At 46.9% G+C, this 18,210-nt stretch overlaps 1 protein-coding gene across 9 annotated transcripts in view; it reads right to left on the bottom strand.

Annotated features, from left to right (window-relative positions):
- The window catches only part of CACNA1E (calcium voltage-gated channel subunit alpha1 E), a 388,038-nt gene that overhangs the window by 9,642 nt on the left and 360,186 nt on the right, over positions 1 to 18,210 (bottom strand). For 3 of the 9 annotated variants that reach the window (XM_049112117.1, XM_049112119.1, XM_049112122.1), the window contains 9 exons: positions 14,007 to 14,103; positions 11,806 to 11,911; positions 10,853 to 10,960; positions 10,134 to 10,234; positions 9,745 to 9,851; positions 5,895 to 6,006; positions 2,847 to 2,975; positions 1,634 to 1,814; positions 438 to 628 (listed from right to left, as the gene is read on the bottom strand). In XM_049112117.1, coding sequence (XP_048968074.1) covers positions 438 to 628; positions 1,634 to 1,814; positions 2,847 to 2,975; positions 5,895 to 6,006; positions 9,745 to 9,851; positions 10,134 to 10,234; positions 10,853 to 10,960; positions 11,806 to 11,911; positions 14,007 to 14,103 — 1,132 coding nt within the window. Of the gene's footprint in view, positions 1 to 437; positions 629 to 1,633; positions 1,815 to 2,846; positions 2,976 to 5,894; positions 6,007 to 9,744; positions 9,852 to 10,133; positions 10,235 to 10,852; positions 10,961 to 11,805; positions 11,912 to 14,006; positions 14,104 to 15,998; positions 16,096 to 18,210 lie in introns of those variants that run through there. The other 6 variants (XM_049112121.1, XM_049112125.1, XM_049112120.1 and 3 more) reach the window with 4 other exon arrangements.

Genomic DNA, 18,210 nt, shown 5'->3' with positions numbered 1-18,210 from the left:
GGATTGGCTGGAAGCCAGGTAAACAAGGTTGAACGGATCCAACTTATAAATTCTGTGCTGAGAGATGAATCACCATCGTAACTAATACTAGGGATCATACAACTGGTCACAGAAACTTTTCTGGCCAAAGGTGTTCCTTTCCTCCTAGATCTGGCTGAGACATTTGTGTATTTGTTGTGACTTTGTACCTCTGGGTTCTGAGGACTGAGATGCAATAACTTCTAGATACCATTGTCTTTCTTGGGGGGAACCATCTTGTTTTCCATGAATTCCTATCCTTTCTGAGTACACAAGCATGAAGTAGCTAACGTCTGTGCACAATGGATATAGTTTCCTATGAAATCAAGGATTTCATTAGGTCCACATTTTGCACCTAATGTTAACAGACCACCCCTCCTTGTCTTTCTACAGGGGCTCCACTTCCTCTCCATGCTCACCTGTCTGTTGGGGGTCTGTGACCTGGCCTCACTGGGAGACCTGGACTGTTGGCGCTCTGGGGACTCCCAGTCGGCCTGGGTCCCTCGCTCCTCTGAGTTGCAGCGGGAGACATCAGGAGAGAGAAGATGCTTTCGCTCTTTCGATCGTCCCCGCTCTCTACCCCCTGAGCGGTGGGTGTCAGACTTGTGGCCTGAGAGAGACGACAAAAGCAACTGATCACCACTCCACCCATAGTAGCCTCTGAGCACAAAGAGATGTCATACAGCCTGGGTGGGACTGGGCCTCTGAAGAATCCTCACTTCTCCAGGCATGTCAACAGGTGATCTGAATGGGAGGCAGGAGGGAGAGGGTAGAAAATTCTCCTTTTGTAAAGAGATAAGTGTGCGAGCTGCCACTGGAAAGACACATAGGTCAAAGGATGCAACTGGTTCTCTTCGGTTTTTAGGTATGCTAGACATAAATAAGATAGAATCTTTGTCAACACTACGGCCCAGGAATTATCTATGTCCTAAACATGGGTATATAACCTTTTTTGGGGAAAGATAGCATCAGAAAAGGGATGGAGATCAAAGGGTTTCAGGTCCATTGAGGACTTCTAGTCCCATTTCTGCCATTTACTAGCTCTGTGATAAAGGCATCTCACTGCGTTTTGATCTCTGTTTCCTCATTTCGTAAAAGAGAAACCATTAGAATGCTTCAAACTCTATCAGTATGACCCTTTTCCTTAAAAAACAAAACAAAACTCCAAAAACCTAAAATGATTCCAGTATCACTATTGGGATTGAAGTGGAGTTGATGGTAAAAGCCCAGCCCTTGCCAGGAATGTATTAGAGGCCCCCTAAGGAACCCTAGTGTTTTTGCAGAAGGTCATTTGAAAATCACATTTTTATTATTGAGATATAATTAAAATATAAGATTATAGGAGTTTCAGGTGTACAACATAATTGAGTGAACAGTTCTATACATTTTAATGATTTCTATAGCCCTAATCTGAAAAAAATTCCAGCCTTTATGATGAATATAGAAGATGCTGTATTAGGATAAGTCAGAGAGGGAACTCTTTTCCTGGTGACAAGTGCTCTTCCTTCCCTCGTTCTCCTCAACCTGAATCCTGTTCCAGTGACTTGCAGTTCTTTTCAGAATTGGTCATCAGAGCAGGAGCCTGAAAAGAGGTGAACAGCAAAGACCCCCTCACCTGAGTCAGAATTCAGGCGATGAGCTGACAGTCTCAGGGAGGAGTGGTAACTCCGACGACGTGACTTGTAGGTGTTTTCACTGCTTCTCTCCATGGAGAATTCCTCCAACCAGGAGGAATTTGAACGCTTATCCCGAATAGTGGAAAATGAACGTCTCATGGAGCTAGTATCTGTCACCACCTGGAAATAGGAGCCCCCAGAGGAACACAAAATCTGGATTAATTACTGAAAGGGTCTAGAAGTAAGGAGGAAGTGAGATGGAGATTGTTGAAGATTGCCAACTGTAACCTCCCTGGAATCCCTCTTGCTGAGACGTCAGCTGGAGAAAAGGGTCCTGGGCTATATTAACATAGACACTAAGACTTATCTATGGTCTTTTCTTCATGTTCGAGGAAGCAAGCAGATGAGTGTATAGTGCAAGCTTCCCAGAGAGCCATCTAACGTAGGCACTTGGCCAGTGAACCTTGAGTCACCTTGAAATATTGTGAGGGCAATTGTCAAAAAGTCTGCACCATGAGAGAAGCATAGCTTTGCCTTTTATTTGTTGCCCTTGCCTTGCACTACCATGTAGCACAGGAGCCTAGGAGAGCTTGTAACTGAGCAGCATCTAAGAATGCATTGCTCTCTCTCATCCATAACCTCCCCCCATACCTATGCCCACCCCCTCCCCAGCCCCACCTTAAACTCTGGCATTTTGATTTGCCACAGATGTTAAACAGATTCACAAAAACTTCTTGTCTCTGTCAAAACTTGATGTAAGACAGACAGACAGAAAAAAGAAGCCAGGAAAACAGACAAAGAAATGAGGCGTGGCCTGCACTGGTTAGGACAGACGGTCCTGACACAGAGCTGTGTGTGTAAGTAACTGCATATGTGCTGGGGGATCCAGGAAAGGAGGAATGGGGGAAAAAAACACAAGGAAAATCCTGGAAAATATTTCTTGCATGGCTGGTTAAGTCTTGAGGATATTGAGCCCATCCAGAAGGAGTTACACCATTTTGCTGCCTAGCTTGTTATGGTTGGGGCTTCACTGAAAACACATCTTGGAGGAGCAGGCTCTATAGAGAAGGTCCATAAGCCAGACTTTGCCTATAGGGAAGGGAGGGGGCAAATCAAGGGCTCACCTGAAAATATCAGATGTTTTGTCATAACCCACCAATCCAATACAGCCCAGGATGCCACTACACATGGCAGGTGGTAATAGCTTTTTACCTGGGGATCCACAGTCAGGCGTGGCATAGAAGATGCCCTCCCAGATCCCGTATGCTCCTGGGTGTCCGAAGGAAGGTAGATGCCATGGTTAGAGGACTGCACGCTTTTTAATTCACTAACCTCTGGCTCCTGGAAATAAACACACAGCCAAGCTTGTGGGACTCGGTTCCATCTCATTGCTTCTCACCTCCAGTGGATGATTCGGCCTCCTCCATGACAAGAATGGCTTTTAGAAGAGAGACTTGCATCTCTGAGGTCTCAGTTGTATGTGTATATGTGGGTGCATCCGTGTGTGCACATGTGGTATACCAGATGTCCCAGATAGAAAGCTCTACTGGGAATAAAAAAGTAAAGATGGCCTTTTCTAGTCAAGTATCCTCTTATTTACCACAAAGCAGTGCTTCAGATTGGCTAGTTTTGTAAAACAGTATCACTCATAATAGTTCTTAGATATGTGAAGTTTACTTTCTGATAGTTGGTAGTGTTAGGATTCTTCTTTTAATGTGATGAAGTTATTTATCAAACAGAAACCACTGTTCTAAGGAAAGTCACTAATTTCTGGTGTCAAATACATCAGCTCATACCTTAAGCCACGTGATTTATTAGCTGAGAGCTTTCTTGTGATTAAAACCATTCAAAAAATGTGATAGATGGCCATCTGTCAGGGATGCTCTAGACTAGGGCAGTCCAATAAAAATATTACATGAACTACCTCTAATTTTAAATGTCCTAGTAACTACATTTTAAAAAGTCTTTAAAAACATCCAATGTAATATATTTTATTCAACCCAATATATTCAAATATTCTCATGTCAACATGTAATCAATCTAAAAATGGGGATGTTTCACTTTTTTTTCCCTCTACATCTTTGACATGGGCATGTATTTTCTACTTCTAGCACATCTCAATTTGGACTAGTCACATCAAGTGCTCAATGGCCACATGTGGGTGGTGGCTATTATATTCCACTGTGCCACCCGAGAACATTAGAAGGTTGGATTGGAAATCTCTAAGGTCCTACCAGCTCTTTTATGTGATTTTCCTGGTTAAAGAATATTAGTTTGGCAACTGTACATGATCTACACAGATAGCTACTGTCACTGCATAAGGGGTAGAGTTGCCTTAGAAATGTTTACATGGGACGCCAAAGAGACCTAGAAATATCCTGGACATCTGGAGATTATACTAGAAAAAAGGCTATTTTATATTTAGGGAATGACACCCTAAAAACCTAGTTGTTTAAATAGGGGACTGCTGAAGGAAAGGGTGCTCAAGACCCTCCCCCTTAGTCTCCAAGATCATTTGGCCAGGTGGTTTCTGGTGCGCATGGGAGGACTGCCCATCTAGGACATGTGATATGTGCACTTCTTGAGGAAACTATAGTGTTTGCAGTACATGCTTTATAAAGCACACAGGTCCAACTTAAAACAGACGTGGTAACAACACTGCAGTTTGTGAGGTGTGAGAGGTGGTATAAGACACACGCACAAATCATGGCCACGCCTCCAGATGTGGAGCAGGGGCCCCGAGGATGGGCAGGAGTACACAGTGGTGAGTGTGTAGCACGGGCTGACACCTGAACTGAATTACAGACACCAGTACTGACAATGAGATGAACACAGATCCAAAAAGTCCTGGCACTATGGCTCAGCCCCGGGGAACCCACAGAAATAATGATGTAATGAAGCCTCCCTGTGAAAGAAAGGACACATTATTGAGATTTTCCCAGCCAGATGCAGCCAGATGCATCATCAGGCAGACAAGCTGTAAAATGCTGAGAGGCACTTTTAAGAATCAAACTATCTGTACCAATTAGTCCATGGTGCTAAGTTCCTCATAAAGGAAGGCAGGGAATTAGTCCAAGGATTCCTGCTTACCTTACCAAGAAAACCCACTCTGAGAGGGTCTGGTCTAGCAGTCTCCCACACATCTACACAGAATTCCCTGTCTCAGCAGTCGCAGGAGTTGGAATCACCTATTTGTCTGAGCTAGTGGAGGGTCTTGCCCTCCCTCTAAGGGTACCTATGCCAACAGACATGTACTCCATAAACAGGCCAGTCCCACACTCCACCCACATCATCCATCCAGGATGGCTCTGGGGTGCACGGTAGCAGTGGAGGGGGTCAGGAGAGAAGGGAAGAGAAAAAACACAGATGAATTATAATCAAAGTGACACAGAACTCAGGATAAACTGTCTAATATGGACTTTTGCAAATGTTGAGTTTTGTCTTTTCCTTTCCAGACTTGCGAACACTTGAGCTTTATTCTAAGCTCTGGAGGGAACTTGCTCTCACAACTCCTGAACTAAGGTTAATAGTAAAGTCTATTATCATTAAGAATCGCATTTTAGCTTTGCATTAGCAAAATCTAAAGTCAATGCTCCCCTCCCCCCAACCTGCCTTCTTCAAACTTCAACCTGATTCAATAGGTTTCTCAGGAATTTTACTATTTATGTTAATGAAAAACTCTAGGCCCTAGAGAGGGATTTTAGGGACCTCCTATATGAACTTGATTTATAGAATTGTGACCAAAAGGGACACAGAAAAAAGGTAAGAGATTCTTCTGTAACTCTTAGCAGATAGCTAAGTCACTCACATCTGATTCCCTGAGTTACCCAGGAGATGAGTACCTCCAAAGGGCTGGCATAGAGCATTCCTGTGTTTCCCAGAAACAGCACCTGGCTACAGTAAGCTGTCCATTTGGTTCCACTCATTCTGATGATTCATCCTAAGGCTCTGTATCAAAGGCAAGAATTTGTGACTCTTGCTTCTATATTTGCTGCTTGCAGGCATAAATTAAGAAGGTTTGGCCTGAAGCAATCGAAGTACCTGCAGCAGGTAAGGGGCCTCTGGGATTCTAAAACCCACAGAGGGAGCATTTGTCAGAGAACATGAGAAACTGAACCATGAAAGGAGGGACAGGAGGGTGGCTAACTGGCAGGGTTTTCCTGATAAACCCTTAGCTATGAAATAAAATTTGGAAATGACAGTGGGAGGGATCAGGAAACCAAGGATGTATTTGTGAGGTCATGTAACTCATTGATTCACCAGAGACTGATGTTCCTGGAACTGTCCATCATCGGCTGGATCCATACAAGCCAATTGGAATATTTCCTGGGGGGAGAGTGGACTCATTGAAGGGTATCCACTACGGCCACTCCTGAAAAGCAATGGCAAAGTAAGAGGTAACATGTTCATGAGAGAAAGAGAAAGTCATGTCATAGCTGCCGCTACTAATTCCCACCCCAGATAGGACTTCCTTCCCAGGCAAAGGGTGACACCTATCAGTACTAGCTGGCTTTGTAAGGCTGGTAACTGACAGGCTGGATCCTAGAATTAAAAAGTAAAAAAAAAAAAAAAAAAGCATTGGAAGGAGAAGCCACTGTTTTCAACCTGCATTTGGAACCATTCATCATTCTGCTGGTGACTAGACTATCTGTGACAAACGGCATTATTTGTCACACTCAGCCATATGGAAGACCAATGCTCAATTACAAACCTGTTTCTGCTCAGTTTCTCCCTTCAGCAGTAAAAAAAAAAATACTGTAGTTTAAACAGTGAACAGTTTGTTTAAATATTAAGCAGTCATGGTCTTTTAAATAATTTCCTCCAGTTTCAGTAGAAATACGGTTTTATTGTGCCAACATCCTTGGCCAAACTAAACAATTCAATGCCATGAGCATTTATCGAAGGATAGCTCTGTGCCAGACACTATGTCTGTTGGTTTAGGAACTAGGTGCAATGATCTCTGAGGTGGTGGTGCGGAGGTTGGTAACTTCTGGGTTGATGGCTATGGAGGAGGATACCTAAATGGTGATGAGGTAAGAGGCCTGTGAATGAAAGCTATGGTGAGCTGTCCCAGTGTGCCTGTTATTAAACCACTGCTTGGTATCTGTAGGCACTCTTAGCCAAATGGGATACTTAGGAGAAACAGAAGTAGCCAGTCTCTCCTGAGAAGATGGCTGTTGCTGCCATTCACTGCTACTAGCATAGTACCAGGTGCCCTCTGACCTCCTCAAAAATGCAGAGTAAGCTTCCTGGTGGTGGGAGGGACAGTGGTCAGGGACTGAGCCACAGCTCTCAAAAATGGTGGGGCCGGAGGGAGAGATGGGGCATGATCTCGTGCTCCAGGGACAGCCATTTCATCGTTGAGAGTATTGCACTCATGAATGCATCCACTGGAAAATGCGAGGCATGAACAAATTTACTTAAAAATTAATCCACAGGCACAATCTTACCTGGACTGGAATCACAGGGAGAGATCTGAAGAGCAGAGTCACCCCCACCTGTCCCCTTGCTGCCAGGAGGATGTTTGCTGAATTCTCACAACTGACACAGAGTGATCTGATATTTAAATGACCTGCTTACATGTCAGTCATCTTCCTCAGAGGCCTTCTGAGAACCTCGAGGAGCAAGATAAGCACTGCTCTATGAGAAATCCCAGAATCCCCCACAGGTAGAGAGGACCCTTGGGATTACCAAACAAGCTCATAGAGTTGAAGAACTTGAAGCGAGATGACATCCTTCCTACTTTAAAAACCTTGTCTGGTTCCTCATTGTCAGGATAAAGTCTGGAATATGGCCTCTCATGATCTAGTTCCTTTCTCTTGCCCTGTACCTCCTGCTCCTGAATTTCAGACACACTGGACTCTCCTAGTTCATTGAATGTGCCCGCCCGGCTTCTCTCTGCCTCAAGATGTTAATACAGACTCTTCCCAGAGAGCAGAAAGCTTTTTTCCCAACCCAACTCTTTTCATATCATCTTGAATTCATTCTTTCAAATTTACCTTGTGAAGGAAATACGCTTTGATTTTTCCCCTTGCCAGAGCTCACATGGACTCAGATTGTGCCATGTTGTTTTCTTCCTCATACAAATCACAGAAAATGACAACTGTTCTTCTTTCTAGCAATTCTGCTTCATGAGTAGCTTTCCAGCAGGTATAAGCTCAATGACGGCAGGAGGTCCTGAGGAACCAGCCTGCTCCTCCACCAGTGTCCCCCTTTCAGGAAACATGCCAACATCCCCCTTTCAGGAAACATGCCAACATCCACCCCAAGGTGTAGGCCAGAAACTTGGGAGTCATCTTTTATTTTTCCCTCTCCTTCACTCCCTGAGGCAAATCAATCATCAAATCCCACCCAGTCTCCCTACTGGAAATATTTCAGGTCTGAGCATCTCGCCTCATCTCCAGCCTGTTAGTCCAAGTCACAGTCATTAATGATTAGCACAATGGCAGTCACATACTAAAAGCAGTTCTATTGTCCAGACTGGTTTCAAGAATCATCTTTAAAAAGCCCTGTCTGATCATGTCCCACTGATGAGTAAAACCCCATGGCCCTTAGATCAACTCTCACTTCTGTATTCTGCTTATAATGCTTCCACCTGTTGGCCTCACTGAGCTCCCCGTGCTCCAGCCATTCTGACAGTTGTCAGGTTCCTGAGGCTTATCCCACTCTCCCCTGTCTTGAAGACCATGCCTCTGAGTCTCACTTTGCACAGGGAGGCCTCCCCAAACCCTCGAACCAGATGTGCTACTTCCCTTCAGTGGCATCGCAATAGGCTACCCTTCTGCATTTTAACCTTCGTTACTTTTGTAATTTTTTTTTCAGGATTCGTCTCCATGAGGGCTGTGATCAGTGAAATCCCGAGTGTCTGAGCCAGCTTTTCTATCATATAGGATTTTTAAAAAAATATTGGTCAAATCAAGGAGTAAATGAATCAATAAACATGGGAAGAAAGTGGTTTGATGCCATGGTGGGAGACATGTATGGTAAACTGGTGGGGTGAGGGAGATCTCGGTGGAGGGGTGCCCTCCTTTCTAAGCCAAAGTCCTTGAGAAAGACACTGGACTTCCACTGCTCCAGTCATACCTCCCTTCCTACACAGACCAAAGATAAACATCTCCTGGTTTTCTGTAGACACGTGAAGCCATACCTTGCTTTTTTTTTTCATACCTTGCTATCTTATACCATCAAATATTTGTAAAGATCAATAATAGCTTTGATCATGATGTTGGTCCTTTGCTTCTCTTGCACATGTGTTACCTTGTGACCTCCGAGATCAGTGCTTTTCAAGCACAGGTGTCTAACACCACAGGCTGAAAGGGATTCATGGTGTGAGAAATTCCAAATGGCCTTCTGATCCAGGGTCTCATTCCCAGGCCCTGATTTCATTCCTCTGATAATTACTGAAGTTGTGGTATTTAGTGATTACTGGCTCCATGAGAACTAGGACTGGCTTAAATCCAACCACAAAAACTTCCTCATGTGAGGTAGAGGGACTCCTGCCCTTTGGATACTTGTACGTGTTTGCTGATGACAGAAAGATTGTGTTATTATAACGAGATATGTATGCCATAATACATCATTTAGGCTAACGACCAATGGAGGGGCTAAGAGTTGGCAACTTCCTTAACTGATGTTTTGTTTCCACTTCTAATACAGGCTTTTTTTTTTTTTCTTTTCCTTATCTAACATTCCTTTTGTTCATTACTGATAATAGTGCAGTGGGAATACTCTGGAGTTAAGGATAACAAACTTAACCTCAGTTCAGCTTCCTACTAGCCACATGACTTTGGGCAGCTTATTTAGTCTCCAGTTTCTTAGTTGTAGAGTGATGACACTAACATGTGCCCTTCCTTCTTTGTCCATTCACAGTGCTCTCTCTCTCTCTCTCTCTCTCTCTCTCTCTCTCTCTCGGGCTGGCCCCAGTGCCGAACTTGCTATTACCCTTGCTGAAGAACTGTTTTAAAATAAAAAATATATATATTGTTGTCTCAACCTCAGAGAAAGGATTGCTTGGCTCAGAACTATTATTTCTTAGGCGTTTCTGGGCCTGCATGATGGCACTGGTGATGGGATGCAAGCAGGCCAGCTGTGGACCTTTGGTAATACTCACAGGCCTGAAACGGGGTCCTGCTGGAGATAGGGCAGGGCTTTGGCATTAGCAATGATCTCCTGAGGCAGAGATGAGGGCTCCATTCGCTGGAACATGGGTGCATTTTTCTGTATTAAAAGTAGGAAAGAGGAACTCATGTGACTATGGGGTATGCTCATGGGGGGGGATGGGAAATACAAATCACTTGGGTAAGACAGGAGCATGCCTGATCCTCTGATCCCCTGAGTTTCTAATCTCCAACACTAGAAGGTTCCTGCATGCTGCACTCCTTCCTCTGCTTCTAGCGCTTGCAGGGCACCATGCCCCAGGGAGGCGCAGGCCTGTCCCTATAGGGGCCCTCCTGGGACTCCTCGTGGCCCACCGACTCCCAAGTTGTCCTTGACTCTCACCTGTTCCTCCAGCTGCTGCCTCTGTTTCTTCACCTTACTCTGTTTATAGTAGTCCATGATCATCATTGCTGCATAGATTTTGCCCACAGTCAGGTCAGAGGCTAAAACCACAAGTGTGGCATGGAAGGGAATAGGGAGAAGACAGGTGGCAGAGAGTGAGGACACCTCACAAGCTTTCCCACTCTCTGAAGTAGGTCTGCTCCCTCAGCCACCCATCTAGCCAACATTTATGGAGAGCGCCACAGGTGCCGGACCCTGGGAATACAAAGTGACGAGGTCCTGTATCTACCCTCAGGGAGCTTCCACAGCCACCCAGAGAGGGTAAGGATACTGATGATAAACCACGTATTAATAAGCATCAGCTCTGCTGATCTCCAGTGCTATCTCTAAGTCACAGCTGCATAGAATAAGTCACCTTATTCCCAACTGTGGGAGGGTTTGCTGAACACTATCATGTGCAGGGAGAGAGCTATGCACTCAAGAAGTTTTACCCACAACTACAGTGACCAATCTTGGAGGGGGTGGGGAGAAAACAAACAAAACCTTCCAATTCATGCAAAAGGGATTAAGAAGTGGGGGATCTGGATTTCCCCTAAGGATAAAAGAGCCACCTTTCCTTATCTCCTTGATCACTTCCTATTCCCCCCCTCCACCTGACAGATGTGACCTTGGCATGCTGAGCCCACAGCGACAACACTACCCAGGAGGAGACCCCACACCTTTGGGCATGGGCACAAGCAGGTCTAGCATCTTCTGGGACAGGTGAGGCCAGATGGCCAGGGTCTCCTTTTGCAGCTCCGAGTCTAGCTGCTGCCTGTCTGCACCACCTAGAATAAGAGAAATTTTAATAAATAGAACAGACACACAAATAACAAGGCTGGAGGGAATAGATGGGGGTGGGAGCTGAATCAGCATGGCACCTCATATCCTCAGAGGAAATCCTGGCACTTGGTGACAGTGGATCTTGTAATACCACGTCTTTCTGCTGAAGAAGCAGAACACATTTTGGCTCCCCTTTCTAGTGACTCAGAGATACCGTGTCACAGAGATCTGAGGCCCCAAGACCAAGAGCACCTTCCTCATTCATTTGAAACACCTCCCAGGTGCTTAATGTATCAGAGGACAAAATGAAAAGAGCCATAAGGAGCCTCCCCTGCCTCATTATACGTACATCAATTCTTCCAGCAAGTCTGACTCCATAGTCTGAGTGACCTGATTTTAAAGAGGATTTGGATCAGGCAAGAGCAGACAGGCTGGAGGTCTCTAGAAGTAGTGATCCTTTTTTCTCCTAAATCACTGAATCAGAAATTGAGAGGAGCAAAGGACTGCCCTGAGAGCACCCATCACACACCTTCCAGGGCATCATAGAGAAACCACATAAGAAAAAGACAAAATCAAAACTCATTTGTTCAATAAGCAAACACTTCTAAAATGCCTACTGTGTGCCAGCCACTGAAGAGCACATGCTGGTGAGCTGAAAGGAGCCACAGAGATTATCAAACCATTTTTCCAGGGAGAAATGACAAACATTTCTGAGTCAGAGGTGAAACTAGGACCCTGTAGCACATTTGCACATCGTGGCGCTATCAGACGGATGCAAGTTTGCACCTCTCCATCCTCTGCCACCTCGGGTGAGTTATTCTAGACTCCTGTTTTTCCATCCCCAGCTCACCTTTGGCGATTTTGATGTCCAGGGCTGTCCGGATCAGAGCCATCAGTGTGGAGGTGAAGTGGACTGTCATGTCCTCAGCTACTGGCATATTCATTAGGACCAACCTCTGTGCGAAAGAGAGAAAAGAAACAGCAGGAGGAAAAAAATATCGAAAGAAACCTCGGTGAGCAGAGAAGCAAATTACAGGGGTCAAATGCAGAGACAAAAAAGAAGGGCAAGGATTCCCTGTCCCCATTCCCACCTCCTCTCCTTGCCTCTCACTTAGGGTTCATTCACTGCTATGTAGTTATTGAGTTTGTTTTTTCCTAGGGGATGGTGCCGAATTCCAAAAGAAGGGGGACTGAGCATTCTGCAGGACTCCTCCATGGTCCTAGGAATGTCTTTGATAGGGGTGGAAAGTGATTTCTAAGAGAAATGGCTCAGAGAGAAGAGTCAGCTCTGGGAGGTGACTCCATTCCCTGATTCGAGGCTGTTCTGTTCCCCCTTGTCCCATGGATGCCCCCAAAATGCAAACGGAAAGAAAGGGATGGGGGAGATTCTGTTTTGCTTATTTGACTTGAAAGATGCATCCTGATGCCCCCTTTTTGAGTCTTTAAAAGGTGAAATTTGCCAGCACATGATTAAACATGCATAAGTCCAACTTATCCAAAAAGGATGAGGTGGAGCAGGATGGAAAAGGAAGAGAGTGCAAACAGGGTCTAGGGGAAGAAGGTTGGGGGAGCAGAGGAGAGAAAATGAGAGAAGGGTGACCAAGGCAGGAGCAGAGTGGGCAGGCCTTGTTCCCCTTACCCAGACGAAAGGATCAAACTGAAATGGCCAAATCCACTTTCCAGAGAGTATCTTGCTTTTGGAATCCTTTACCTCCCCCCACCCCATCCCGGCACCCTCTCTCCCTCCAAACTTCATCCCAGAAGTTCAAAGAACTCAATGCCACATTCCACCACCTGGTACTTTTGGATGTGGCCATCATGAGCAAAAAGGATGCCAGCCCATCAGCTGTGCATGGAGAGCCATGTGCTGGACCCTAAAGGGCCCTGTTCCAAGGAGATGCTCTCTGGAGCTGTACAACTTTGAGGTAGCAGCAGCAGAAGGTCCTCTGGCAGAACCACCAGCCTAGCAGGGAGGGATGTGTCTCTTCCCAAGGCAGGATCTCTAATGCGCCATTGGAACATCTCGCCTAATGTGATTCCACAGACATGGTGTCTTAGAGTGTAAAGTCAGTTTCTTGTTTGTTTCTGAGTTCCATCTCTCTCCCACTTCCTTAAGCTTCTAGACAAGTGGCACATTGCTGTGGTGTGTTCCTAGATGAAAGAGCTCCAGAGTTCTGGGTCAGCCTAAACACCATACAGGAACTATTACTAATGGGTGGAGAAAAAAAATTAGGCCCTAAAGCTCTGGGTACCCTAATGGCAGGTGACTTCCAATATATAATGCTGCTGAGCAAGCATGGGGAATCCACCTGTCACTATGGGGCCAGCCCCCGTCATCAGTGAGGCCAGTAATGCAAATCTAATGCTGAGCACAACTTGTGCCGTTGTCACCTTTTCTCTTGTACTGACAAGAGAACCTGGCAGCTGAGCTGATGGGGGAAGGGGGCCGGATCCTTCGTCATGTATCATAGAACTCATGTTCTTCTTTTTCTCCCGATATCTAGAAGGAACCATGCCACAGTTCCTTCCTATGTCAAAGAAGAAGAAATTTGTTAAGGATTTGCCTCTCTCCTACAAATTTCTGGAACCGCGTTTAGATACATTTCTGCATTATTTCCTTAGTTTGTCTAATCGAAGGTTTTTTTTTGTTTGTTTGTTCTTTTTAACAGGCTCTGATAGCGGTTTTGCTATAGGCTTCCTTCTTGTGCATATATGCTATCCTACCGGTCACCACTCTGCCTCCTCTGCGGAAACACGCTAGTTAACACCTCCTTCCTAGTAATCTGCTCACAAGAAGCCACACACTTATAGAAATGCAAAATCACACACAGAACGCCCCAAGGTGAAAAGTCTTGCCAACCATCCTCCACATTGTTTCAGGACTCTGTGCTTCCAGGAACCTTCCCTGCCCTTCCATCTCATCATTTCCTTCCCCCTTGGTTCCCTCCTCCACCTCCCCAGCCCAGCTTCCTCCCCATGTTCTGGCCTCCCCACAGCTGGGTCCCATTTCCTGCCAGTCTCTAGCCCAGAACAAAGGAAGGGGTGGTCTACCTTATATGCCACTTTGGAGGGACATCTCTTGCCGAGGCCTAGCGGTGGTGACATGAGAGTCAGCATTTCATACATCTCAGTATAATGGATGCGGCCACTGCTCATGGAGGGGTGGTAAGTGGGGACGGGGCGGGTCGGCGGGGAGGGTGGCAGGGGAAGGAACAGAAGTGGGGAGCAGGATGCAGACCGGGAGGAGAGGAGAACAGGCATTCCCAGAGAGCCGAAACAAAACAAACAAAATAATACAGAAAACAAAACAAAATGGACAAACAGAAAAAGAACAGGAAACCTGTTAATCAAGGCAAATCGTACATGTGACTCCATCCTGGTGCGGATTTATATCACGCCCCACACAGACCCGGGAACATTGAGGGCAACCTCTGGTCCCTCTGACCTTGGTGTGCAGTCCTGGGGACTCGTTTGCTCCTCCTGGATGGTCATGAGCCTACTGGGCTGTTCACTCTCTCCAACCCCCATTCAACAACACAAGCCGGTTTTCAATTCCCAGGGCTGTGTGTGAGCGGTATAAAACGGATAGACGGTGCTCCAGCCACGGGTTAGGATTTATGGCCCCAGCTGGGATGGGGCCCCGACCCAGAGGGAGGGCCTTTCTCCTCCTCTGAACCCACAGGCAAGAACGTCGTGTATCCCCCCTCCGTGAGTGTGTGCAGCAGGAGGCGGCAACTTGCACTGAAACTGTGGTGGGCTGCTTTCCCGAGTCGGCCCGTTGCTTCCACCTGGCTCTGCGGGGAGGAGTGCTCTTTACTCTAGGCATGCCCCAGGGTGATGGCATGCTGGGGACAGAAGAAACCAAACCAGAAGGAGGAAGAGCATCTCGCATGCCATGCTGCCCTCCCGGCTCTCCCCACATGCGGCTGCAGGTTTCACCGGGGTGGAGTTTAAAGAGTCTCAGCAGAGGCAGCTGTTTGGCCTCCTGGGGGCCGGGATCACTGTGTCACCAACCCCCAAGCCAGCTCCTTCCCATTGCCATTGCCCGTGCAGGCATCTTCCTGGGCCTAAATCTTCTGCTGGCTGCCGGACCGTGCTACGCCCAGAGAGCCCACCCTTCCCTCCTGCAGCACCAGGAGAGGCTTCCTTCTCTAGCGGGCTTGGCCTTGGATGGAGGCTTGGCAGGGCCACTCCTCTTGAGCTCCCAGGGCCCGGAAGAGTTGAAGGGGCAAGGGGTCCTATGTGCTCCTGAACAACGTCCTTGGGCTCATAAATAAGCAGTGATGCGGCAGTTATGACAGACCCCTTCCTCCCCTCAGCAGTATATGGAGGATCCTAAGGGAAGAAATCTGCTTAGGAGCCCTCCGTCACCTACAAAGACCTTCCCAGACCCCCTGAGCTACTGCATTCTTCCACACGCCACCAAGGCTACCCTCTCTCGCCACTCTCACCTTTTGCTCTGATTCTTTATGGTTTCTCAGCTCCTTTCTATCCTCAAGATTTTACAATCTCTTCTGGCCAAACTACCCAGGAGCTGGAGGATGTGCAGGGATAGGGATGATGACTAGAATCACACTTTGCTACTTTACACATGGGAGGATGACACTATTTTTACCAAAAGGAGGCTCTCTGTTCTCCAGCGAAGGGAAACCAGTGAAGATGTCTACATTCTCTGGAGGACAGAGAGGTCCCTCTGGTGTAACCTACAGGTTAAGACGGAGTGGGGAGAGAGACAGAGTGTACGTGTGTGTGTGTGTGTGTGTATAATACACACGTGACGGAGTGTGTGCATGTGCTGAAAAGTGAGAGAGGTCAAATCGGCCTTCTGTATTAAGTCCTTTCTTCTGCCTTCCCCCCTCCCCAAATGTGCCCTTCTTCCTTATGTAACAGCTGCTGGTTCTGGGAGGGTTTGGACCTCTTTAAACTCAAAGGAAAGCAACATGAAGGTTCCCTCATGTGGCGCAGTGGTGGTGGAGCAGAACGGAGAGGAGGGTTCGAAGTTGCACCCCACGGCCTGTCACGGCTGGGGACTGGGAGGCAAACCTTGCAAGCCACCCTGTAGGGGCAGTTCTCTCCCAGGCCCAGAGGCGGCGAGATCACCCGCACTAATTTGTACATATCCTTATACGGGATCCTGCCGCTGTAAAGGAAGCACAGGCAGGTTAATATAGGACACTCAGAACAGGGTGGGAAAGACATGACAGTTTAGCCATGATGTCGACGGCTGGAAGAGGAAGAGCAGCTTTTTTTTTTTCCTGGGACCTGGCAAGGTCAGGCCAGGAGAAACTGAGAACAGTAAGCATCAGACAACCATCTCCTTGCTGAACTGCACTGCCCCTGGTTCTCTAAGGATATCCGAGCCCGCCCAGGCCCAAAGGGACTGCCAAATGACCAGGAGCACCCCGAGACACCTATCTGGCCCATACTCAGCCAGCTGCAGAAAATGAGTGGTGGCTTGAGCCAGGCCTTGAAGAATGCAGCTTGATGGTTCACAAATGCCTCAGACAGCTGTTGAGAGCAGGTGCCAGGCTGCCATGGAGTGGACTGCCTGTGTGCTTTTCACAGACGCTGATGACAGTCAGTGGCTCAGACCTGCTTGTCGGGGGCAGTGGGAAGTCAGTATCTCTTTGCAGCCCAGGAGAGACATATTTCCCGTTGGGCTAGTTAGCAAGACGCAGATTAGCATAAGGGGATTTGCACAGGGCTTTGCTTCTCGTGGTGACAGACTGTTTCCGAGTTCAGCCTGGGCCAGCTCTGCTCACTTCAGTGGGAGTCTGCCCGGATCTGTGCTCAGAGAGCAGCCTGGGAGGGTCCCATGGATGGTCTTCCTCTGCCTCTGCTCCTGCCAGCCCCCAGGCAACCTGGTCTGATCCAGCCAGAATTCCAGGAACAACGTGAGCTCTTATCACCCTTCTATCACAAGGGCCTGCTAGTGAGTCCTGGCTTTCTGCAGGAAGGACAGAATCAGCAATTGATTCGTTTCCAGTGGCTAATGCATCTGCTCCATCAGAGACCAGAACAAGGAAGCCACATCCTGGTATGGACCATGGTTTCTACCTGAAATCATGTCCACCTCTGAGGATCCAGTCCTAGTCAGCAGCCATGTGAGGCTCCGCCCCAGCTTTATTCTTTCCAGTCTTTTCTTGATTTTGGTGTTAATTCCTCCTCTTTTTCTAAATAGCAGCTCATCGGTACTTCAAGTCTCTTGATTCTTGAGAGGAAGTTCATTTAATCATTTGTTCTTTGTTTCTTGAGATGGGATGTGGGTGGGTTCATGCTTCCTATAAGCTGGTGTTCTCTGCGTTCTGTATCAGTCTTCCTTTTGAAGACATTGGCTCACGTTTTCCTTGTTAGTTCCCCCCACCCCACCCTGCAGCTCAAAGAGAAAGCCAAAGAAACTCTAACCAGACTATTACGCTGTGAATTCTGAAGCAGGAGAGGTTCTCCTTTCTATTTTTGTTCATAGCTCTTAGATCTAAGTCTCATGATTTTTTTTAGTTCTCATGGAATCCTTTCTTCCCAGCAGCTGGAGTGAGTGGGGAGGAGCATGTTTAATGCACAAGTTTTTTGGGTCCCAAGATAACACGAAAGCACAGGAAGCTGGGGTTTCCGAAAGCCAAGGATGCCTGACTGAGGCTAGGTGAGCAATGAGCTCCTCTGCTAGGAGTTCTCCTCTCTTAGGCAAGGGAAGATGTCCCTTCTCAGGCTCCCTGTCTCATGGCCATCCTTGCTTTACAAACGAATGTTCCATAATTTCTAGTTGCTTTCCAGTATGGTAATTGTCACTTGTGACACCAGTTACATATATGATCTAATATAATCCACATGGCCACCCTTCAAGGTAGGCAGGGCATCATCATCATCATCAACATTTTACAGATGAGGAGGCTGAGTGTGGTTATGTGACTTGTGCAAGGCCACAGGGCTGATTTGATGCAGGCCCTGGCTATATTCCCTCTAACACACCGCCAGTGGCTTCCTAAGCAGCCTATCTACTAAAAAGTAGGTCCAGAAAGTAAAAGCCATTGCACAGCCATGGCAACAGAAATGGATTTGGAGAACTCTGTGCTCTAAGTTGTTAATAATTACTGAGGGGAAGAGGAATTATGATTGACACTTCCAACACCTGACCCACATTCAACAGTGTCACAGGAGGGTAGATTTTAGGGAGTCTCAGATTATGCAGGGGCTCCAGGTGGAAGCAACGTGGGCCATTCCTGTGAAGGATGGCCTTTCTTGTAGTATTTTTAGAGGG

Source organism: Canis lupus, chromosome 7 (genome assembly GCF_003254725.2).
Source record: "Canis lupus dingo isolate Sandy chromosome 7, ASM325472v2, whole genome shotgun sequence".
Lineage (NCBI taxonomy): Eukaryota > Metazoa > Chordata > Mammalia > Carnivora > Canidae > Canis > Canis lupus.
The sequence above is the reverse complement of the archived record's forward strand: the minus strand, read 5'-3'. Positions and strand labels throughout refer to the sequence as shown.